Below are 25,224 nucleotides of genomic sequence, written 5' to 3'. Positions count from 1 at the left end.
ATAATTTAGTTCTCATCAATTTAGCTCCCATCAATAAAATTCCGAGTTCCATACTTAAGGACCCCATTCCGGATATGAATTCCTGGGGTATTTATAGGATTCCTTGCCAGTGTGGTTTAATTTACATTGGCCAAACTAAGAGAGCCTTAAAATTTCGCGTCAAAGAACATGAGGCATATGTTAGAAAAAAGGAAACACAGAAGTCTTCTGTTGCTCAACATTGTTGGTCCGAAAATCACACTTTCAATTTTTCTGCTGCCAAAATTATTCAAAAAACATCTTCCATTGGAGAACTGGATTTTCTAGAGGCATTTCACATTCAAAAAAATCTTTCTGTTCTAGTTAACGATCCTAATTCCAATCCAAATTTGCCTTCGGCTTTTAGAGAAATTATGTTTTAGTTCTGGTTTCGCCAACAGATGGCGCCACTTGCTTATTCTTGTCCGGGGTTTCTTATCTTATCTAATCATTATTTCCTATCTTGTTCATTTGCGGTTTTGCAGCTGAAGATGATGGTTCAGTAAAACCATCGAAACTAGTCCTGTGAAAATTTTGTAGGTATAACGCTGATTTTTGTTGTTTGACTTCTGAATTAGTATTTATTCGGCGTGTTATTGTGTCTTAAATTTAGATTTGTTTTGAACTCGTATTGTAAGTATTTCAAGTGCAAAATAACATAATTACCGCAAAATAACATAATTTTACTCTCATATTTTTCTCTCTACCTTTTCAGCGAAGGTTATGAAAATTTTTAATTCTTCATGTAATTTCTCCCTTGCTAAAGTCGTTCAGAAAGCGAGCCCCTCTAATGTCAAAATGCATTCGTTCAAGTAGTGACCATTTTGTCTTACTACACTGTTGGCCATTGAAATTGCTATGTCATGAAGGCGGCATGGAACAAATGCCAAATATGCAGGAAAAATACTACAAGCTGTAATATGCAAGTGATTAGCATTCCAGCGCATGAGTGCAAAGATGATATGAGCAACGCCATCTATATTGTGTATAAATAGGAAGACTGCACAGCAGGCATTCTTGCAAATCTGCTGATGAATTTCCAATACATACTTTGTATTTCATACGAAGCAAAGTATCTCCCAAGTGCAAAATTATTTCACAAGTGCAACTTTATTCCATTTAACATATGATTAAGTCAAGGGTTTCTTAAGAGGAGGGTTTTCGAATTACCAGCGAATATTCTGAACTTGTTTTTCAAAGCCGCAGAAATACTCATAAATTTTGCAGGAGAAGAATAAGTAATGATTACTGCATCAATAGCTCGACAGCAGCAAGAAACGGAATCGAAAATAATAATAATTCTTTGTGCCACTAGATGATGGCACATGCTTTGGCAATTCTTTTCGGGTTATCGGTGGCGGGCTTGCCCTCTTAAAAACCAGTTTACTACCGTCCTCCGTAGGGCAATAAGCTACAATATTGGTTAAAGCGTAGTCAGCTAAATGCGAATTGTACTCGCAAGTTCCAAGTTTCTAATTGGACTTCTCGTTTGGAAATCGCATTTGAACATTGGTTGTTTATGTAAAGGCCGTATTATGCCTCGTGTAAGGAGAAACTCTTACAGCACGTGATTAAATTCCATCGCAGCAGGATAGTAGCCAAACGAATATGGAATCGATGGGTCCTGAGGGGCTATACTAAACCCCATACAGAATCTCAGCGGACGCGAGCTTTTGATGGCCGAGAAGATAGTTCTCAGTCTTGTGGGATCGTTCAGCCACGTCGCATACCTTGAGTGAGGAATTTGGCTCGTATGTAGAACACGTATCCGTGCGGATAGTGCGACGACGTCTGCAGCAGCATGGACTGTTAGCACGGCGACCATTGTTGATGGTTTTTTTGACGCCAAGTACCCATCAGGGGTCGAGTGAAGTCACTGAATGCTAGTAGCACAACCTGGGTTCAATTCCAGGCAGACGGGCTGGTTGCACAGGAGTGTTTGTGGACTTCCCCATATATAACGTAGATACTAGGCAGTTTCCTCCCTTTCTTTAGGCCAGGGTTTCTTAAACTTTCTCAGTCGTGACCCCTTTTTATCAACTGCGATTTTTTCGCGACCCCCAGGACCCCATAATATTCACAAAAATTTTATGGGACCCCCATAAGTATTGCGCAAATCCGACACACGTGTGAGTGAAACTGTCAATTTTTTCACTTGTACTGTAATATACTATTACAGTTTCAGGTCATTAACTTTAATTTTTAATTTTAAGACATAGAACAATGTGAAAATTTTAAATAAGTAACAGACGAAATGACAGCGGCATTTGCAAAGCAAGGAAAAGGAACGTTTATATTATAAAAAGAATGCGTCGAAACGTTTTTGCTTTTTTCTTTGTCTGTATTGTCTTATCTTTATCTATTTTCAGATACATTGTGTAAAAATATTTGGTAGTTGTAAAACTATTGTAATAAGTTAAAGAAATATCAAAACAGCTAAAATCGTTGGCGACACCCTGCTGCAAGTCCCGCGATCCCTTTGGGGAGTCACGACCAACAGTTTAAGAAACCCTGTTTTAGGCAAATAAGACTCGCGTGCTTTTCCTAATCAAATTATTGTTGACGAAGAAGACGGTCTGCAAGTTGTAGCAGACGACACAGGCAGAAGTTCTAGCAGCAATGAATGATTCGAGGCCTAAAAGGTGTGGCAGATGCCTAAAAGTGCGAGGGAGATTCAAGATATAAAGATACAGAAAGGAAGATATCTTACTGGATATTGCAATGTTAATATTATTATGTATTCTTGCTGAAATGTTTCTTTTAAATAAATAACATTGTGATAGTTACCAGTACATCATACATGAATACGTTTCATCATTCTTACTGTAATCGCATCTTTCGGAAATACGTTTCATCATTCTTACTGTAATCGCATCTTTCGGAAATTAAATTATTCGCATAATTTTCCTCTCTCCATTTTTGTACGAAAAAATTAGTAAAAAAAGGGGGTGAATACGGTATATTAAACTGACTTGGCTGCTTTGTTAGACGCCTGGTTATATTCGTCCTTTTATAATTCGTAGAAGTCTCATGTTAATTATATCTCGAATTTCTTTCCTTTAGTACTATTAAACTGAATATTATTAAACTATACTATAAAATATTATTAAAGTTAATAGGATATTATCGATGCTCTCATATTATATACGAAAAATCAAGAATGTTTGCGTATGCTCGTTTTTATATTATGAGTTGAGTAATCTAGCAAGCACTTTATACTTCTTCTTGGAATGTAGATCTTGGAACGTTTGTAATGTTTCACTGCTGCTATATCATCGAGAATAGATCGGTTTTACTCAACATCGAATGAATGTATTGAGAACTTTTATGTAGATACGTTCTATGCCTTACATTTCAGCACATTACTAAATTGCTTATTCTTCCCCGCACGAGAGGGCGATGCGAATGCTTGCAGTTGTTATTTTGTTTTGATACCTAAATTGGTAACGACAGTGAAGCTTGGAAATTTTCGATTTTAATTGTGCGCGGGAGATGCTGCGAAAGAAACGTTTGCCTCTTTAACATTTGCCTTTTGATAATCGTGTTCGATATTCTTTTGACAAATTTCCTTAGAATCTATGTACATTTATTTATGCAACTATCTGTGTGTCTGCGTTATTAAAATGATGTATATACTCTGTATGTCTTCTGGGTTTCTTTCGAGCTAGAATTTTGAAACTTAGAATTTGAAATTACCATTGAACTTCAAGTAATTTAAATTTCGAAATTACTAATTTTTGATTTTCGAAAATTAGTAATTCCTAGAAATTGGGACAAAATTTAATTTGCAACAAAAGGTACAATAATACTAAACACAAATATATTAAGAAATAGCATTCGAATAACATGTTGCAACATCTGATTAATTATGAACTCTTAATATATTGTTTAGTGTCTAATATTTAACATTATCAAAACTTGTAAAGGAACGTTTTGATTTTCTTCGGAGAAGATATTTCGGCAAGCTTCTGAAGATAACAAATTGTATCAGCTTCGGTCTATAGTATAAAAAGCTGAAACTTGTCGAATATTCTGTATCATTTTCCGTACTACTTTGGAGCACAGAAGAATAAGCTCATTGCAGTGTTTCATATCAATGCTTTTTATATTTATCATTGACTTTCTGTCACTGAGATAGCCTTTACTTTCAGCTTTTTCATGGTCGTATTTTCCGGAGTGTATTTTTAGCCGAACAATTTGTCAAATCAAGATTATTAGGAAATCGATTTGTAATAGAATATAGGTCAAAATGTCAGGTTTCTGTCCTTGTTATGAGATAGTTTTGTAGAACATTTTACAACAGTTTTATTATTTAAATCTTTTAACCAAAAGAATGCTTGTTGCTTGAAATAAATTTAACATTCTATGTTTGCAATTCATAGCTGGTAAAAATAATGACGTACTTCGAAGAATAAGTTTGTACTGTTAGGAATACTCCCAGAAGCCATAAATGAGGTTTTTTTTTTTCTTGTTTAGAGTTGTACATTATTTCTTTAAAACTTAATCGAATTTCGATCAAACCGGATTTATTTCATACGAATTTTATTCAAATTTATCCTTGACATCAAAGAATCAAATTCAGTGTTTAGAACTTCATTCGCAGTGAGTTATCTGAAACACTTTTAAGCATTCTGCTTAGAAAATTTATATTCTGACCTATTAAAGCCTAAAAATGCTATTTAGGAAAATTAGACTTTTTTTCCAAACATCTGCAGAAAATAAGATTGGGGGGTCAAGTAACAGGCTGACACGAAAAGGAAAAACTTTAAAAATTACCACATAAATTTCACAACATGGGTTAAACATGTGGATGGTCGAGATATCAGTTCAGTTTTAGAAATAATTTAAATACTTTTTTTTTATTTGAATAATCAATTTCAACATATCACAGTTAGTTTTCATATATTACTTCAGCTGATGAATGTAGTTTTCGTAAGGTCCATATCAGAGCTGAAACTATTTCAACTACCACGGTTCTGCAATTGTTTATGATTATAATTTGTTTATAGCTTTACTGGTAAGGGTTCGTGTACTAGACTATCCTGGTTGTACTTAAATACGGAAACGATTTATTTAGGCATCCAATTTTAATATGTAGCCATATGTTCTGTCGAGTGACTCTTCAGGATACTTACTTATGGGAAAATTCATGAACAGAGGCTACATAAATGGAAAAGTAGTAGCCATAGCAATCTATATTATCCTAGTGACTGATGAGCGGCAGCATTTTCATGCAAATAGCTCTGAAATAAGTTTCTATCAGCTCTTAAATTACTCTAAAGGTTTCCAGCCTGATAAAGCTCTATTATTTGCCAAGACTTTCCTTTCTTATAATCGACTTGTCCGAGGTAGACCTCTTTCGCCATCTCAAACCTCATATGTTTCCATGTACAAGCACTTCGAAATTCAAAAGTTAGTTTGTTCCAGAACAAAATAATTGACATGAATCAGATTAATTTCCGAAATTTCAATTAGTAGGGTCAAGTCGGTCATAAATGTTTCGAGTAATGTTCTGTAGTCTGGAGAAATACATTGAGATGAATGATTACGTTGAACAGCTTTGAATAACTAAGTTTCTAGTGTGCATGTGGTAGTGGTGAAGGGATTAATCATGTATCTGAATTATTTCTTTAAAGAACCATTTTCACTTTTCATGCATTTTTCAATGTCGAAATCATACAACTAAGGTATTATGAGATATAGAGATTAGCAAAGACGAATTGTGACTTACTGATGATGACTCTTTAGTGATCAGCAAAGAATGTACACATAAAGATTGTTTAATTTCTAATAAACGTTAGTTATCACTGATGAAAATTTAATAAGTCGGTACATCCAGAGATTATATATACCGTTAACTTAAGCTTTTTAAAGACTGAAGGGCGGTTGAAAATAGCGCCAGTATGCCATGAAATATCGCTGATTATCGTGTGCAGTAAATTTGCGAATTTATATAGATATCCTGATTTATTTTATCGTCAAATTTTCTCACAAGGTTTAACTTTCAAGATTATATAAATATTCGTGAAGAAAAAATTCTACGTAAACACCCTAGATTAGACGTAACTGATTTAATTAGTATGGGAAAAATATATTGGTATATCGGTTATTCTAAACAGTGAGAGCTTCCGCGCCATGAAAAAAGATGGGGAACTGAAGATCGGATTCCTTTGTGCTCCTAAAATTTCCGAAGTTTGATTAGTTGAGATAGAGTTCAAAATATTCGATTCCAAGGACGAAGCCGATCGATGATCAATTTGACGCCATCGATGTAAGTCAAGGACGGAAAAGGCTGATATATCCTGCAGAGTATATCTTTCCGTGACAACTCTTGCGGAAAATACGAAAGATGGACGCTTGAATTGGCTTCATATATTTTGCACAAGTTTCAATTCACTTGTACAGTAAATCCTGAAGTTTATGTTGTCAGCTAATAGGAAAATTATTAAAATTTTTTTGTGGGAATACGCTAGTCGATCTGAAAATACTCAATATATATACAAATTTAAATCTTTTAAAATTTTCTTCATCATGTTATTCGCAATTGTTAAATTAATTCAGCTGGCAATGTGCATAAATTACCTAGTTTTCAACTAAAGAATAAATTTTAATTATTAAGAAATATCGAATAATTTTCCTTATGTTTTGAATATGTGTGTATCAGAATCAATATTGTCACTAACTTTTTATATCTGCCACTTTTTTTCCAGTTTCAGGTCTAAACTAAGGTAGACCTTTTGTTTAATCTAGAAAATTATAGTGTTTGCGAGAATAAACTACTAATCTTAAACAGTTTCTCTATTAGTTAAATAGTGAAACAGATTTTTAATTAACTGTCGTTTAGTTGGCTTTTAAAGCATATGCGTCTAGAAGCAACCTGAAAATTGAAATTTGTCAATTCGAGGATGCTTGTAGCCTTAGAGCCCTTTGTTGGGCCCACTTCATATAAATGAAAAGAGAACTGTCAATCTGATATCTAGTGCATTATTCTTAGTTTAATAGAATAAAACCAATGTTTCGAAGATAGCCAGTATTAAGAATTAATTTAGCCCCTTTCATGTTTAAAGTAAGAACCACTTCATTAGAGAACTGTGTTTAAACAAATTCAAGTAAAGAGCGAAAATTGCATTGATTATCATTTTATGGAAAAGCTATGGGAACATATTTCAAAATTTGAGAAAACACCAACTAATTTCAACATATTTGCTATTTAATTCTCATTTGATATCTAATTTACTTGTAAACTTGCAATGGAATGTACAAAATTGCAGTCAGATACGCAACATAGAAAATTCATCTTAAGATGAAGATTTGCTATCATTAAACTCCAGATTCGTTTAAAAAATACATCGGACTCTGAACATTCAGTAAAAGACGACAGTAAAGTAAAATTAACTAAGTACTTCCGATTTAATGGTAAACGGTATGAGGGCTTGTTTAGCTGGAAGTCATCGAAACCCTGGTGCATTTAAACACACATCTGTGAATGATCAACACTATGGGCGTTCTGACGAGATATATCCATACATGTCTCGTATTCATGTAGATGAAGTGAGGCTATTCCAACATGACTACTTCCACACAATTGTCATGATGCCATATTATGGTTACAAAAGCACTAATCTGAGCCTGATGTTCTACCATTCCCAACGAAATCTCCAGATCTAAAAGTGATAGAACATATTTGGGATGCCATGGATCGCGCTGTTAAGCAGAGAGATCCAGGACCTTGGAATACATCTAAATTCTGGAACGCTTTGCTGGAAGTAGGGTATGCATTGCCTACTACATACTTTTCGAAGCTCGTGAAGTCCATGACCCGTTGTGTTTCTGCTGTCCTTTGCTTCTATAGTCGGCTTACAGTTTTTTGGCTTTTCTGGCTCCTGAGTTTATTTATGATTCTGATTATTATTTATGCTCCTGATTCTGATTTCTTTGAATTTAATAATGGTTTAAATACCTTTTATTTTAATTTGTAGTCGCAGTTTTAAATTTGCAAGGAGTCTGACAGACATATCAAAGCATCAGCGTAACGCTAAGGTATTTAAACTCAACGCCCATTTAAAAATAATAATAATAATTTTTAATGATTTATCTTCAATTTAATTAAACAAATGAAAATTAAGTAACGAAAGGAAGCGAATGATGAATTAATTAAAAATTCTTTGATACAGTAGACGTGTTAATCTCTGATCTATAAATTAATTAGTACTTGATAACGAAATTATATATTCCTCTTCAGTATTTTCTGTTTGATTAGTCTATTTGCTGGCAAGGATGATTATTACTAATCACTTGGTCAAATAGACCTGTAACATGTTCATGAAATGTAAATTTTGTTTTAAGTAACTTTCATATTTGGTGGTTGATGTTATAGTGTGTGAGTACTTAAAGTACCACATTATGTAGTGCCTAAATACATTATATAACGTAGTTTTTAAGTTAAATATGAAATTTCACAAAATAAATGTAGCCGTTTTAGTTTTCATCCTTGTCCACTGTAATTTGCAACTTTTAATTTCGAAAAATTTTTTTAGATGACGGATCATCTTTGAAAGAATTCTTAGAACGCACCAAAGAAATGTCCCCAGAAGAAAGGGGACAAGAACTGGAGATGGACGAGGTAACTATATATATATGTATATAAACATCTTCATTTTTGCATTTCAACATTAGATACTCCGCCGCCCAGTCGGTATAGTGGTCAGGGAAGCTGACTGCGATGCCGAAGGGCCTGGGTTCGAATACCGGAGAAGGCATGGTTGTAATTGTCCGTCCCTTCATAGGAAAGGCAAAGGTGGCCCACCTATTAGTTGCATCCATAATAAAGAGACCACCACATCCGGCCTTGTATAGATTAATGGACTGGGTTACATTTGTAATTGTTCACAATCTACCATTGAAGGAAAAAAAAAAAAAACCATTGGATACTCCTAGTGTGTTTTAGTTCACCAGCGGCCAAGCAGTGAAATCGCTAAACACTGGTCATTTGACCTGGAGTCAAATCGAGATGCATGTGCTAGCTAGATGCGAGTTTTGACGCTTTTCCGTATGTGTATCGTAAGTAAGAACTAATTTTCCTTAAAAAATCCTCCACGAAGGCATCCTTTCCTATAGGCAGATAGCCATCGTGGGACTCCATGATTAGTTTACCAAACCTAATTACGTTACTATACTTTGCATAACGCGCAACAATGTATAAAAAATGCCAATGTGTAAGTTTTTAAAACTTTTCAACTTTTTTCAACTGTTAGAAACATGAGTAAAGCTTACTTATGAAGTCTGAGATTTTGACTCTATTATTACGATTCGAATACAACGAAAACTGCAATATAACAAATTGTCTATCTACTTTACCTATAATTCAGAGTTTCATCACTATTTATAGCTGTAATTAGAAAATTGTTTGTTCTTGATGCTCCCAGCAGATTTCACAACATGCTTCCTCTGATCCTTGGTCAGAAGAAAGCGCAACTAGCTCCTGTTAAACTCAGGACTCCTTGTGCCTAATCAAATTAGATTACTTAACGCGGTTAATTCGATCCCGCTTCAAAAACCCGGCTAGAAAGTGGCTACATAGTCATTTTAGTGATTTTTCTTCATATGTAATATTATATGAATACGAGGCAGGTATCCTTAGAAATTTCTCCATTAAGGAATCCTCCCCTTAGCAGATTCCCGTCACGTATTTTTCCATAACTCATTAAATTGTAGGGTTCTCCTCTGTGTTAGTTTATCTTAAAGTCCTTAACCCAACATAGACTGACAAGCGAGTTATCGCACCGTCTTTGTAAACTGCAGAGTCATTAAGTAAATTGTTTTATTCAAATCTTGAACTTAACAATAACACAGTTTGTACGTATAAATTAAAACTCTGCCACTTGCGGAAATAGCAAATAAAAGAAAAATGAAAATTAAATTTTAACAATATTCGTGGGCAGGAGACTACAGTATAATTGGTCTAATCAAGCGCTATGCTATCTCAATTTCTAGTTGCGCGATTAACTTCGCATAGCAAATGGCTAATGCTGGCTCACAAACGTGACAGAACAAGGCCCTTAAGCAGTCTCAGTGACATACGTTGTCCATCTCTGTAACATGAGCGTCCTTGACACAGTTTGCCCAGTTTATTTTTCTGTTAGTGAAAAGTTATGCGGAACGATCATCAGTTGGTAGATCATATTTCTGAAAGCATTATATTAGCGTTTTTATTCTGTTTTCAAAGTCTATTTTTCTAATTAAGTGAATCTTCTCCATACCTGGTGCAGATTTAATGCACATATGTCTTCATATTATGTTCCAAGTGCTAAAATTCAGTACAGCACACTATGTACGAATTTTAAAACTAGTCTTAGAAACGAGGTTAACCCTGGGGCACTTTGATAATAGTGTTTATGATGCATATGGCGGTAACTAGCGTAGGAGCTATACGCTGACTACCAATAAGTATTTGGACACCTATACAAATGACGATATCTGAGGTCCTAAGGTACGTCACGGACTCCGCCGGTATATATCGTGTAGGAAACAGCATCGGCTTTAGTCGCATGCAAGATGCGTCGCAGTTCGGAGCTCTCTGATTTCGAGAAAGGTATAATTATCGGGTATCACAAATGTGGCCGATCCTTAAGGGACATATCTAGCGATCTGAAGTACCCAAAATCGACAGTGGCCTATGTGATTAAGAAGTAGAAGGGGAGAGGGGATTGTCGGAATGTGTCCCGAGTCGGCAGACCAACGAAACTGGGCGATAGAGACCGACGAGTGCTGTCCATAGAAATTCGGAAGAACCGCACTCAATCGATGGCCCTCATCCGCGAGGAGTTTCAACAGGCATCCGGGAGTATTGTTTCAATGAATACCATCCGTAAGGAAGCACATCTGCTTGGTTTTCATGGTCGTGCTGCTGCCCATAAGACTTTGATCACAAAGTCCAACCGCGCTGCTCGGTTAATGTGGTGCAAAGCACATCGAAAATGGACCGTAGATCAGTGGAAACAGGTTCTTTGGAGTGACGAATCAAGGTTCATCTTTTACCGTTCGGATGGCAGGGTCTGGGTCTGGCGTCTACCTGGAGAACGTCTCCTGCCAGAATACATTGTGGCAACAGTCAAGTTCGGCGGAGGTGGAATTATGGTCTGGGGGTGTTTCTCCTGGTATGGGCTGGGACCTTTGGTCCCCATTCATGGTAAGCTCAACTCCGATGCCTACTGCACTATATTGGATGACAATGTGCTTCCTACGTTGTGGCAGTTTTACGGGTTGGACCCCTGTTACCTTCAGGACGACAATGCCAGTTGTCATGCTTCGACGTTAACCAAGGCTTGGTATGGTGCCAATGAAGTTCATCGAATGGACTGGCCTGCCCAGAGTCCAGATCTGAACCCTGCCGAGAACCTCTGGGACGAGTTGCATCGCCGAATTCAGGGGTGCACTATCCGTGCAAAATCGGTGAAGGAACTTCTATGTCTTTCTCCAAGCCGAGTGGAAGAAAATACCACTAGCTGTCATACAAAGACTTGTGGAAAGTATGCCCCGGAGGGTCCACGCTGTAATTACCTCTCGTGGAGGCTCTACCAACTATTGATTTTGAATAAAGTTAGTTTTTCTTTTCTATAACAGGTGTTCAAATACTTATTGGTAGTCAGTGTACAACGATTTGAAATTTTTCGCATTACCGCTAAAGTAGTTGCACGTTTTTCCATTGACAAAATTAGCGTAATTGAAAGTCGTCTGAAAGTAAAATAATGAAATGAGTTTAGCACTCAGAATGTTAAATATGTAGATAATTTATATCGATTGGAAACACAGATCTCGAAAATACATTTGGATAATTAAATAATACGTGTAAAAATTATACTCATTTTGTGCGTACAATTTTGAACAGCGATTTGCGCTTAGGTTTGCACAAAATGATCCCGATCTGTTAAAAATAAAATGTTGGGTAACAGCACATACAAAGATACCGAGTTCATCAGAGTAACTCGTAGGTTTATTGTTTTAAAATGGCTATCATAAGTAGTGGCTCAGATATTTTTATTGTAATATAAGGTATTTCTCCCACCTTCCTAGCGTTCCTTCGTGGTGTAGTGGTTCTGCACTCTGGGCTGGTATTCCAGAGGTCCGTAGTTCTATTCCCGGCGAAGGCGGTTGCTTATGTTTCATCTCTCCGGCTTTTCCAATTAACCTACTGTCTATACAGTGGCGCCCGAACTAAAAGGGTTGTGGATGTTGACTCTCCACACCCAGGATTTGGCGATTGGGGTCCTCTAATAAAACCCCAGTCGCCCTTTAAAAAGGGGAGTATATAAGATATTTCTCCCACCTTCTTAACGTGCCTTCGTAGTGTAGTGGTTCTGCACGCTGGGCCGGTAATCCAAGAGGCCCGTGGTTCGATTTCCGGTGAAGGCGATTGCTAATTTTTTCATCTCGTCTGCCTCAAAAAAATACCTAATGCCTCTGCGGTAAGTATTTCATAAAAGCAAAACTACTGACTAAGCTTGCCGTAGCTTTTACAGGTATATGAGAAGGACTTGAAGATAGTCACCGTTGGTTTTAGATTTGTTTGGATGGAGACAAAAGATATATAAATGAGAAAATTTTGGATGTCTATCAGTGGTTACTGATGAAGTTCTGAACTAAAACATAAAAGATGAACTGTATCTAACCATCCAAAAACTAGCTGAGACATCGTGGGTTTTCAGAACAACAGTCGAAAGACAAATGCAGTTTTCTGGGTTCATCACGAAGTTCGATCACATCGCTCTAAATTGCTTTCTGAAAAGCAGTGAGAGACGAGAGACAGTAACTCTGCTTCTTTGATTTCTTGTTACATGCAACCATTTTTTAGAACAAATGATAACAAAAGGTAAGAAAGGGGTCTGCATCCTATTGTTAAGCATTACAACATGTCGAGTTGCAGAACTATGCAATCAACCTCCAAAGGAAGACCGCATCTGAACACGTCTACGATGGAAAGATTTAAAGGAGCCATCACCTTGGATGTAACCAAACTATGAAGACTGACCTGTACTGAATACAACTGGCTAGCTAGAGAGGAGAATTAATGTTTTAGAGGTTAGTAGTCGTCAGTTATTAGTGTGTTATCTTTCATCGTGCTAATGTCAGATCTCATGTTGTATTACAATGCGAAACATGCTGATTTAATACCTCAACAAAAAATACTGGACTGTTATTGGGAAGTGTTAACCCACCCCGAGTGTTACCCTGACCTCAGCCCTACAGATTGTCTTCTCACTGGATTATTACAGAACACCTTCACTCTCAAAATCGTTGAAAATGTAGGGGATGCGAGAGCTACTTGCAGACTTTTAACTCCAAATTAAATTTTATTGTGGTGAACAAACCCGATTTCAGACAGATTGTGGTGGACATACATAATGCTCGCAGTTATATGAAACCAGATTTTGTTTACCTTTTGCGCTTTTCGCTTTCCATTTTATGACTAAAAAACGGGAAGGGCTTTTTCACACACCTAATTAAAAAATATAATGAATTCTCTTCTTAACACTTTATTGTCTTTCTTTACAGGCATTATGCTGTGTGCATGAATCCCTCGCTAAAGAAGGACAGACCGAGGTGAGTCTCCCTTTGCTTGGGAGATAAATTTCATTACTTTTTACTTCATTATTTCTTCTTCTATATCAAGAAAATCCTCAAGAAATTTTATTTTCAATACTTAAAAATCTCAATTTATTTTTTAGTTCCTTTCTAATTTTTTTAAATGTCTAGTTGCTGTTAGTTCTGACATTTATTTCATTTCTTTAAACTTTTTGTGGACAGGCACCAGAAGGAGACGAGAGCACGAACCTCCATTTCATAACCTTCGTTGCGGTTGATGAACAACTGTATGAGCTTGGTGAGACTTCTGAAATCGTTTAACAACCATAAATGTATTCGTAACAAATATCTTAGATCTTGAAATTTGCTTTCTTTCATAATTGCTTTCCTCTTTTATTTGAAGTAGTCACCGTTGGTCGTAGACATATACATTCAGCAGCAAAAATGTTTCAAATGACGAAAATAATCACGTTTATGGCATTTTTAAATAATAATAAAAAAAAAAAATAATAAAAACACTTATAAAAATGACAGTACAGTGAAACCTTGGTTCTCGAATATAATTCGTTCCTGAAGGTCGTTCCTCATTCGTAATGTTCCTAAATTATTTTTCCCATAGAAATTCAGGCAAAGTGGATTAATCCATTCTTGGACTACTGAGGATTATCTATTTAAACTTTAGAATAATTTTATGCGTAGAAGTTCGTAACACAAAATCAATAGAAATAATTAAATTTAAGCCTCCTCTCCCCCCCAGAAAAAAAAGAGTCACAATTTAGATAAATAAAATAGATAAACTTTAATGTCATATTACTCGTACCAAAAAAAAAAAAAAAAAAAAAAAAAAAAAAAAAAAAATGAGCGACATAAGTGGAAAGTGATGAAGAAAAAGACGAGATGTTATTATTCAGATGAGCAAGTTCCTTAACATACAGATCTTTCTGGAGTGTTTTTTAAAATCTTTTATTAGTATCTTAGCCCACTCTGTTTGAAATTCACTTCATTTCACTAAAAAATTTGCCCCATGTGATATGTTGTTTTTTATATTTAAAATGTTTCTAAAATTATACATAACATTGTTATTGAAAACTGTTCTGAAAATTGTTCTGCAGTTTGTTACTGCTTTACCTAGGTGTAAACTTTGCATCTTACCCCATTTTACAATATTTTTGCGTATCTAAGAGAACTATGATCATTTTCTTTTAGCTTCCCGTACCTCTGAAAAAATTCAGCTCCAATTGCCCTTTGTTTCTACTGAATTTATTGCAGTTCTTGTCGAGCTCATTTTTAGTGTTCTCTAGTAACTTTTTGTGTTCTTTGTTAATATCCAAGCCCCAGCTTACAGATACAATACCGCAGATAATAAAACAAAGCGTAAAGCTCTCGGTTATTGCCTGCAACATAATTTAACCATAATTTTCTAAAGGCCGAGTTCATGGGCCCTGTAAGTCATTTACTACTTTATGAAAGAGAGTTCAAAGGAAATTATAAAATGTTTCAGGAAGTTTTTGAGTGTTAATTACGCAGCATTTGTTGTCTGAAAACACCTTTGAAAATTATTTGTTGCCGATTTAAGTGTTTGTAACTCGAGACGCTTTCGTCATCCGAGGCTCTTTTTGTTCACATAATATGTTCGTGAGTTGAAGTTCCATTGGACCTAGATTTTTATACATACCTCAGGTACCTATGATTACATTTATGAAAATTTTTATACTCGTGAAAAAGTAGAATTTTGACTTTCATTAAAAAAATCGTCCGAAATATTTAATGTCGAAATTTGAGATTTTTTACATAATTTTCTGCTTGTCTTAAGGAAGGTCTGCGAAAACATAGTTTTTAAAAGTTGATTTTTTCCCTTAAATTCCATTCAGTGGTATTGTTTTATGATTTACCAGTGTGTAATATTCTTTAATTTGTAAGTTTGTTATGTATATTCTGCCAAAAGAATTTTTCCACAAATAATTTAAGAGTCTTTAGACGCAAACTTGCGTTTATATTCACACATATGCTTTTATTTCTTTAGAATTTAGTCTAGTAATTATGCAAAGAAAATATATTAAATTAGAAATGTTTATCAGTTTTAATTTATGCAAGTAATGTTATGAGTTGGCTACGTGACTTTACTAAAGTCACTGTTTTCAGGAATACAAATTCCAGAAGATTTTGAGAGCATAAGGTTTTTCCTTTCATACGATTTTACCTTCTTTTCGAAAAAAAAAAAAAAAAAATTCTGAAATGTTTCAGATTTTAAATTACGTCCAAAGGGGCGTTTTTTAACATTTTGTGTGTTACCTTTTTTTATTAAATATCATGTTCCTCGCACTTAAACCATAAGATCCAGTGCAACAGCAATATCGCAAAATAGTTTTAAAACGAGCATATCTTTAGAATTTCCGATACAGAGACTCACGCGCTGGAGATAAAAATGTTTTTTCTGCACAACGTTGCCATTGCTCGCTTTGAAATCCTTGAGTTTGTTAATCAAAAATTCGTCAAAGTTTTAAAAAATAGGAAATCGATCATAAAACAAATTTCAAATTTCAAATTTGGTCTTCCACATGCTCATATTCGTTGGAGGATTACGTTATTCAAAATTCGATGACTCTATGTACCGTTGTTTTATCACAATACGAGAAATATACATACATTTATGCAGATTTTTCATTATTTAATTTCTTCAAATATAATGCAGGACTCTAACATTTTGTGGCAACAGTTTGAAAAGTGAACCGACATTTATGAGTCCGACGCAAAATGCCAAAACGAAACTAATAGTCCTTCGGGATTCAAATCCCTTTGGACTAAAAAAAAAAAAAAAATTAAATTGATCAGTACTTTTCATGAGGATTCGCCTATCATTGCTTTTAGTTAATTTATTAACATCAGAAACTTTTCTTTGACCTGATATTTTTTTTTTAATTCCGTACAAATGGAAAACATTTACCTCTTCATGTTGACCACGGCGTGACCCCTGAGTAAGATTCAAATATTAAATATCTCTAATTTTTATAGTACGGGAGTAAAACACTTTTGAAGTATTTTGTTTTATAATGAATATAAACTTTTACTAAATAGGTTAGCAGGTTATACAGGTTAACTATATAAAAAACGTATATTTCGCAGTTTTTGTAATTTTTTTTTTAGTCCAAAGGGATTTGAGTCCCCGAAGGACTATTACTTTCGTTTTGGCATTTTGCATCGGACTCCTATAAATGTCGGTTCACTTTTCAAACTGTTGCCACAAAATGTTAGAGTCCTGCATTATATTTGAAGAAATTAAATAATGAAAAATCTGCATAAATGTATGTATATTTCTCGCATTGTGATAAAACAATGGTATCTAGAGCCACCCAATTTTGAATGACGTAATTCTACTGCGAATATGGGCATCTGAAATCCCAAATTTGAAATTTGGAATTTGTTTTATTATCGATTTCATATATTGTAAAACTTTAACGAAATTTTGAGTAACAAACTCAACGATTTAAAAGCGAGCAATGGCAACACTCTATGGGGGTAAAAAACTCTTTATCTCCAGCGCGTCGAACTGTGTATCGGAAATTCTAAAGATATGCTCATTTTAAAATTATTTTGCGACATTGCTATTGAACTAAATTTCATGGTTTAAGTGCAAAGAGCATGATATTTAATAAATAAAGGTAACACACAAAACATTAAAAAAACGCCCCTACAGACGTAATTTAAAATCTGAAACATTTCACATTTTTTTAAAATTTTATTTATTATTATTATTAATTTTTTTAAGATTACCAAGCAATAGATATTCCTGTCATTTAAAGCATTTTTGTATTTGGAAGTATGTCTGTGACAAATGGCTGCTATAACAAAGGCCGCGTAAAGACTGTTGTGGTCATGGTTTATGAAATTAGCCTTCCGAAGCAAACCTCTCTTCTATATACAGATAGTGGTTTTACTGAATAAAAAATTTATATCATGCACAAATTCCTTAATATTGGTCACGGATCTAAAAAAAAAAAAAAAAAAAACCCCACGAGCCTTTTTTTTTTTTTTTTTTTTAATTATTTGTGTTTGATAAACCCTCTAGACGGAGTTAGCTGAACTTTGCATAGTACGAATTGGAAGGGAAGGAAGAAAGTCACAAAAGTTCTCATGCAGCCAGTTTCATTAATAATACATATTTAGAATGAAACTGCTAGCGTGTGTTGCCTTTAGCCACTCACCCAGATGCGTAATGTTGTAATAGGTTCAAGGCTATCGGTTGTCTGACTAAGATACGGACTTCTTCATTCACAGCAAGGAAAAATTTTTAAGTGGTATGCATCAAGAACATCTTTTGATGAAGTTCAAGTAGTACCAAATGTATCTCATAGCTACAAGACCAACTGGCTGTATTGGAAACTTCCAAGATTTTGTTAAAATTTTTATTTGATAATCTAAAAACAAATGTGAAGTAGATCATTAGAGTTAGCTAAGCAAAACATTTAAATTAATAAGTAATACATAATCACTATATATCAAACGACCGAATGAGGTTTGAACATGAAATTAGTATTAGAAAAAGTGTAAGGATGAAACTGAATAAATAGCAAGTATTTCTCCAGATTATGATAGCAATTATTTCTTCTTATCAAATTCATTTATGTATGAAGCTATTCTTTACACAGAAATATAAAGCGAAATAATTTATACACGTATGAGCTGATTGTTTTCATGTGAATGAAAAATCATTGCTTAGACTATTAGTCGGTTATTTTGAGGATAAGCATAGTTCAAGTTTCTGTGTATTTTAATACTCTTTTTTTGAAATAAAGTTATAAACTTTCCACTTAAAAACTTTTTAACTAAATATATTTTCATCTTTTTGTGTAGTTCAAAATTTTGTTTTACTTAGTATTAATTTACTGATCTAACTATTCAAGTTTCTAAACAGGAAGTCATAATTGCACTGAAGAGAGCATAATTAACCGCATCTAACAATTAATAATTTTTATTATTATCTAAACCTCCAACAGATGGCAGCATATGATAAGTGAAACCTTTGGGAAATGTTTCTGCAGTTTTCCGGTAGAGGGCAGCACCTCTAATTTTTTAAGACTGGAAGTTATTCAAAATTAAAATACTATGATAAATTCATGCTTTGTATTTAAAAGTAATTCATTCCAATAGTATTTGAGAAAATCCTTAAAAGTAAACTAAAATAATTGTTTTTTTTAACCATAAAATACTGGTGCTTCACATTATTTTGAACATCCTGAAATCGAATGTATTTAATTCTACTCGGTACATAACAGTCTTTAATCCTAACTCCTGCACTCGTCACTCTAAGGACAAAAGGGGAATACATAAATAAGTTCTGTAAACTAAAGGAAATATAGTAATATAAATAAAAATAGCTCCAATATGATATTTTAAGTATTAACTTATCTATTTCAGCCAGTGTTTTGCTGAATTACTCAACCATAATTTCTAACATTACATTCAGATTACATATTTCAGAAATTTTTTTACAAAATCATAACAGGAATATTTTCTACAGAAAGGTTTACAGAATATACTTAGCTCATATTAAATGTATAATACGTTTTCAAATAAAGTTGTATGAAATGTTATCAAATTTTAAGATAATGGGATTCATGTTTAGCTTAGTTTCAACTATAATTAATTGAAAATTTGGTAATAAATAAATGGTATTTTAAGATAAGTATTTAAATTTTAAGATTTTCCTCATCTTTTTTACTATGATATATAAGGATTTCCCAATAGCAAGTAAAGTAATGCCCTAGACAAATTTTTAAAAGAAATATAAATTTTTAAACACTAACAGCAAATTTTAATGATCTTAGAATAAATTTGATATCTGTATGAGTTAGCAAGCGGTTTCTGAGAACTTTGAATAACAAACAGTACCTTACACAGCCAAATCGCTGCAGTTTTAAATAAATGGATGTGTGCTGCCATCTAGTGAAGCATTTAAGAAAATATTTCACAATTATTGCTATTAGCTCACGTTACATAATTGGACATTCCTTAGCTTCATTAGAAGGACTATGGCAATCAAACGAAATGATTGCATGTTATTGTTCTGTGTGTAGCGTAAGTACAGGCCAGTTTTCCTCAGATTCTGCACGAAAGCATCCCGCTTCAGACAGATGTCACTAGTGTGCTTTTCCATTATTAAACAACTCGTCCAAGCAGAATGGATGGAGTGGAACATGTTATGCTTTCCTCATCTGTAGAATCAATTCTAAATAATGTTCGTTGAATAATAATAAATGTTCGTTGGCGGCCCAGGAAGCTCAAAGGACTGGCATATTTTCTAATAAGCACTTATATAAATTTTAGGATCTTCATATGTATGTTTACTTTAAATGGAGCCCCAGCAGTTCAAATGTTTAAGACCGCTGAATACTAGGAGTTCGACTTGCGCTCTTTCCTGGGCAAATGGACTGCATACGTGATTGATTTCTATGCTTTTCACAAGTGTATCGTGAATATGAGCTAGTTTCCTTAGAAAGGCCTCCACGAAATCATTCCTCTCCTGAGACAGATAGCCCTTGAATGCCATGTTCAGTAGCCTTGCCTGTGCAGTCTAAGTGAAATTTTAACCATCTACGAATACAAATGAATATTTACATTTACGTATTACTCACACTGCTTTATTACTTCACAAAACATTCTTTCAACCTATGACACCTACTGTTAGATTTGGGAACGTCTAGGTTTATTGCAACCCTTACAGCTAGCTCTGTGAGTTCTAATTATTAGGTGCCACAGACTTTCCTTACACGAGCCAATGGAAGTGCTATCTCCAGGCCCAAGCGACAAGAACTCAGTAACATTTAAATTAACTTTAATGAGTCTCTACTTGAGAATCACCATAAAAATCCAGATAACAGTCCACTTGACTATTCTAAAATTCACACTTCAGTTTTACTCAAAGAGGAACCACAATTATAATTTTAACGTGCTAAGCTTACAACCGTAGTTTACTGTTTTGGACAGGAGTTCTCTGGGATCATCTACAATGGCCAGGATTAAACATCAATAATCAGCAGCTGCTGCGTTCTGGCGGCTCCTTCCTCCAGGTTATTCTGCCGTAATTAGGCACAGACTTGGATTGAAGTTCTTCAGATAGCAGCCGACTTCAGAAAGGCCTTCGGTTCCAGTTACCTTACTTATACCCCTACGCTTGTCTAACAAATCTACATAACCATCTGAAAGGAACTAGCTGCCTGACTAAGTCAGAAGTGATAGAAAAGGTGTAACTTAAAAAGCCAAGTCGTTTGTTAAAAATAAACTGTCACAAATCTTTTGTACAGTAGTCTAACTATATAAAAAAAAAAAAAAAATGTTGAAAATTTACTGAGATTATATGACCGTTGCAGTGTTCTCCTCTGCTTTTCCCTACGGCGAAATACTGAAATTCTTAAGATTTTGGTTTACCGCGATAAAGAGCTGCATGGGCTTTCCCTCATTTTCCTTCCTCTCCTTATAATAATGGAAGCACTTTTCATCCTTTAGGTCATCTACGAAAGCATCTTTTCTTTTAAATAGCTTTCAGTGCTTTGGCTCAGTTATTCAAGCAACTAACGAGTGAATAAAGGAAAGGATTAAGTCTTTACCCATATACTTGCTGAAAATTTATAAAAAGCAAATTCTGAATAAAATAGGATTGAACAGTAATTCTTTCAGTGTGAAACCCTTTGTAAATGAATGAATAATATGAAATTATAATAAAAATTATGAAGCAACTGAAACTAACCATTTTTCTCTATGTCTCTAACGTATTCACTGAACTTTGTAAAATGAGCAGATTAGTGATTTTAAAATAACTGAATTCTTGATAAACATTAAGATAAACGTATTTGTCTGTTTGTGCACTTAGCTGGCGCATGTGTTATAATTTTAATCTGCGTTGCTCAAGCCTATAATCGGTCAAAAATGTTTGCGTAATAATAATAAGATTACGTTTTCTACTTAAAAATCTTTACTGATTAGAAAGGAACACAAAACTGCACGCACTGCATACTTTTTGGAGGAAAAATTTATTCAAAAATTGCAGATATCAAAGCAGGAAACACATTTATTAGACCAAAGTAAAAAGGGAGTAAAAAGTAAAAACGAAAGTATTAAATGAGCCTATTCGATATTTTTGTGCTGAAATCTTACTCTTTTTCAGATGGTCGTAAAATTTATCCAGTTAATCATGGATCAACGAGTGCAGAAACACTTCTGAAGGTAAGTTCTGTAGAACAACATTTTCTTTTTCATTAGTGCTGGCCAGTAAGTTGGTTTCTTGATACTGAATGGTGTTGTACTTATACTCAGACGCGGCTCCAGTTTTAAAGCTGTCTAAGTTCACTAATTCATATGTGCTGAAGATTTTTAAAATAGCCTGTAATCAAAATATTTTTGTGTTAGATTGTTTAAAGGAAACTCTTACACGAATTTATGCATTAAATGGGGAAGAAATGAAGTGAATCAATTGTAAATATTCTATCGGTATTTATATTACAAATTCTGTTTTAAATGTGCATAACTCACTTATTTGTTGTGAAATAACATTACGTATGATAAATTGTATCCGTACGGCGTAATATGGTAAGAAAGAACAATAAAAATTAATGCTCAGGTATCTTGATAATCTTAACTAAAATTTGTTTTTGACTTAATGATCTAGAATATTAAAAATAATAATAATAGTGAAATAGAATGAAAGTAGAAAAAAAAATTGTTTTTCAGTTTCACTTTTTTAAATTAATTCCTTAGCCTTATCTAATTCTAAGAAAATTCAAAGCACGTGAATATTTTGCTTATTTATACAGAAATAGAACTGGTGTTATTTAATGTTCACAGAGCGATTTAAAGTATAAGCAATTATTTATTTTTGCTTACGTACAGAACACGAACTAAGTAAAAGCAAAAGTTAATTAACTCTTAACTGTACTGTGTTAATATGCTTAACTTGAAACACTGATATTCATCTCAGAAATATTCAGCGTCAATTATTTCTTCCTTAGAAACAAGTTTATTACAGTGGTGAGATATATAAATTAAGAATTCCCTTTCTTAAATTACTACATATATGTTTCTAAAGCTAATAAAGTTAAGCAGAAGTGGAATAATTTTCATCTTAGCTAGGAGGGGGGACAAAGAACTAAGGAACTGAATTCGAGTTGCAGAGGAAAGAAGTACTGTAATAGAAAATATTTATGAAATCTTCTCTTCAAATGTAATTTTTTCAATGGAAATTGGGGAGGAGGACACAGCTTTTGATTTAAAAGTAAATGAATTTGATCCAATAGACGGGCTAAAATGGAAGCATTTCCTGTTAAATTCTCCGTCTTTCCAATTAAGAGCTTAAAAATATCCATCCACACACGCGACCCCCCCCCCCCAAAAAAAACTGTTTTACAAGTCTAAATCTTAGGTCTGAGGTTTAAAAGAGTGTTCATTTAAGGTTACTTAAATTTTAATCTTAGAACTGAGATTTAAAACTTTAAATCTTAAGAATGAGATTGTTATTGAGTCGATAGAATTACTTTATGTACCAACGCGGGTGCTTTGACGTTTTTGAAAGGTATGCAACCGTGTAAACCCATGAATCGTAAGATCTGAAAATTAATTCTCAAAAGTCGATTAAATATAACTGAAAGTTCTGTTTATTTAATTTTTATTTCTGAAAATCTTGTCAAAAAAAAAGCGACAAAGTTCTTGAATTTTATACGAGTGTTTCGAAACCATATTTTCAGTATGAGAAGGATGCTTAAAATGTTTTGAAAAAACTTTGGCGAAAGAGGTTGAAACTGATTTTTAAATCATTCCAATAATGCTGATTTTGCAACTCATAATTCAGATAAGAAATTTTATTGATTGATTCTATTGTTGACTCGAGATTCTTAGTGTGAGAAATTTGAAATGTGAGAAAATTTTGTATTTTTCTTTATCTCATTAAAATTGCATAAATTTAGATTTCTGATAAAACGTTAAATTTGGGGGAAATTTTCTTCTCCATTCACAGCCAATGAAAAGCTGGCTTACTTGCAAAGTACCTTCAGTTGTGGTTAATAAAAGTAAAATTCAACCTTTCAATTAAAGTTAATGAAAGAAAGCCCTCTATATATTTTAAGTTTAATTTTTTTAAGCAACAAATTAAGTCATTAATAATGTTTACTACATAATTTGTTGTAACGAATGAACAGTATTACTTTTACCGTAGATAATTTTTCGAGAAGTTGTGCAGATATTTTTCTGTCTCATATACGCAACCGATTACAAGACTTTTAACATTCATTGTGGTCAAAGCGATGGACCCAACTGGAAGAAAAATAAGAATAGTTTATTTAATACTTTATTTGCCATCTTAAATACATATTTTTCTTTTATTTTATTCAACAGATGGAGCTAGTTTTACGTACAGAATAATATGAGTGAGAGAAAACTATGTAAATTATATGCATACATAATTAGTTTATATGTGAAAAAATGGAGTTAGCTATATTTTCTTTCAAAATGCTGTCGACTTTTTCTCTTATTCATAATCAATCGCAAACGAAGGATGGATTTTACAAATTTTCAAATTGGATTACAACTTTATCTTTTACTATTTTAATGTGAATATTATGCAGAAAGTTAAATTATCAGTTTTCTAAACTTTCTGAAGCAGAGTAATTTAAGATTCTAATCAATGAATTTTTATTGAAAATTTTTTTAAAATATAAATGCTTTTCAATTTATCAAAATATTATATATCTATTTTTTACTCTGCGTAAATTAACATGTGAATAAAATTCATAATCTATTAAATCAATTTCATAAATAATGCCTGGTTAAATCAGTATTTAAATTTAATTTTTGTAAAAAGCTTAAAAACCTTTTCAACTTTTCAAGAGAAATCTTAGGTACAGTAAAACGTTTAGCTTATTTTACGGAATCTTATTTGGCTTTACTCATTCCATGCTTGAAGAAAATTTCAGTTTCGTTTCAAAATTAATTATATTTAAATAACTTATTTTAATAGATTCGAAGAGTGGCTTTTCATATTTTAACCTTACACCTAACTTCCTAAGTCACGTTTGAGAGATGGTAATTTAAACACCTTTTGTTTCGAATTTTGACTGACATTTCCATTTTTTACCTTTAGTCTTGCAGCTGGCTTCCAAACAATTGGAAGGTTGCTCTGGGCGCGGAATATTAACTGATTTTAATCATTTTCGTTTCTGAATAGTTACTTTTCTGTCAAGACAGCTTAAGCCAGTCAGTCATCTTTCTTATCTGATGAAGAGTGACAAGCGTATGGGTTCCGGTAAAGAAATTTTACCCTTTCCGATTGTAGAAATTATAATTCTCGAAAAACGTCAGCGTGAATTCCTTTAACTTGACGTGATTGCTTTCGCTGCAAACGTGTTAAGAATGGAGAAGAGCTTTTTTGGTAAGAAAATGAGATTTCTCAAAATCTTTACGTTAAGCAGAAGTTGACCTGAAATAAGTGCGTCAAAAAATTAACAAGAAATGCACTAAGAAAGTCTTTTAACTGCTAATATAAACAATAGCTCGTGCTGCAACAAAATGGAAGTAACTTATTACAAATGCAACTTTGCGGTCCATAAATTTCTCCGTTCTGTTAACGGCAGTCATAAGCTG

General features: G+C 33.7%; 1 protein-coding gene across 1 annotated transcript in view; it reads left to right on the top strand.

Annotated features, from left to right (window-relative positions):
• The window catches only part of LOC118188305 (ubiquitin carboxyl-terminal hydrolase isozyme L3-like), a 53,884-nt gene that overhangs the window by 4,271 nt on the left and 24,389 nt on the right, over positions 1-25,224 (top strand). Inside the window, exons 3-6 of the mRNA XM_035358716.2 lie at positions 8,556-8,641; positions 13,570-13,617; positions 13,822-13,897; positions 21,761-21,819. Coding sequence (XP_035214607.2) covers positions 8,556-8,641; positions 13,570-13,617; positions 13,822-13,897; positions 21,761-21,819 — 269 coding nt within the window. The remainder of the gene's footprint in view (positions 1-8,555; positions 8,642-13,569; positions 13,618-13,821; positions 13,898-21,760; positions 21,820-25,224) is intronic.

The sequence above is a fragment of the Stegodyphus dumicola genome, chromosome 6 (assembly GCF_044657685.1).
Source record: "Stegodyphus dumicola isolate Sdum_Otavi_A_Nest chromosome 6, ASM4465768v1".
Lineage (NCBI taxonomy): Eukaryota > Metazoa > Arthropoda > Arachnida > Araneae > Eresidae > Stegodyphus > Stegodyphus dumicola.
This window is presented reverse-complemented; position numbering and strand designations above follow the sequence as displayed.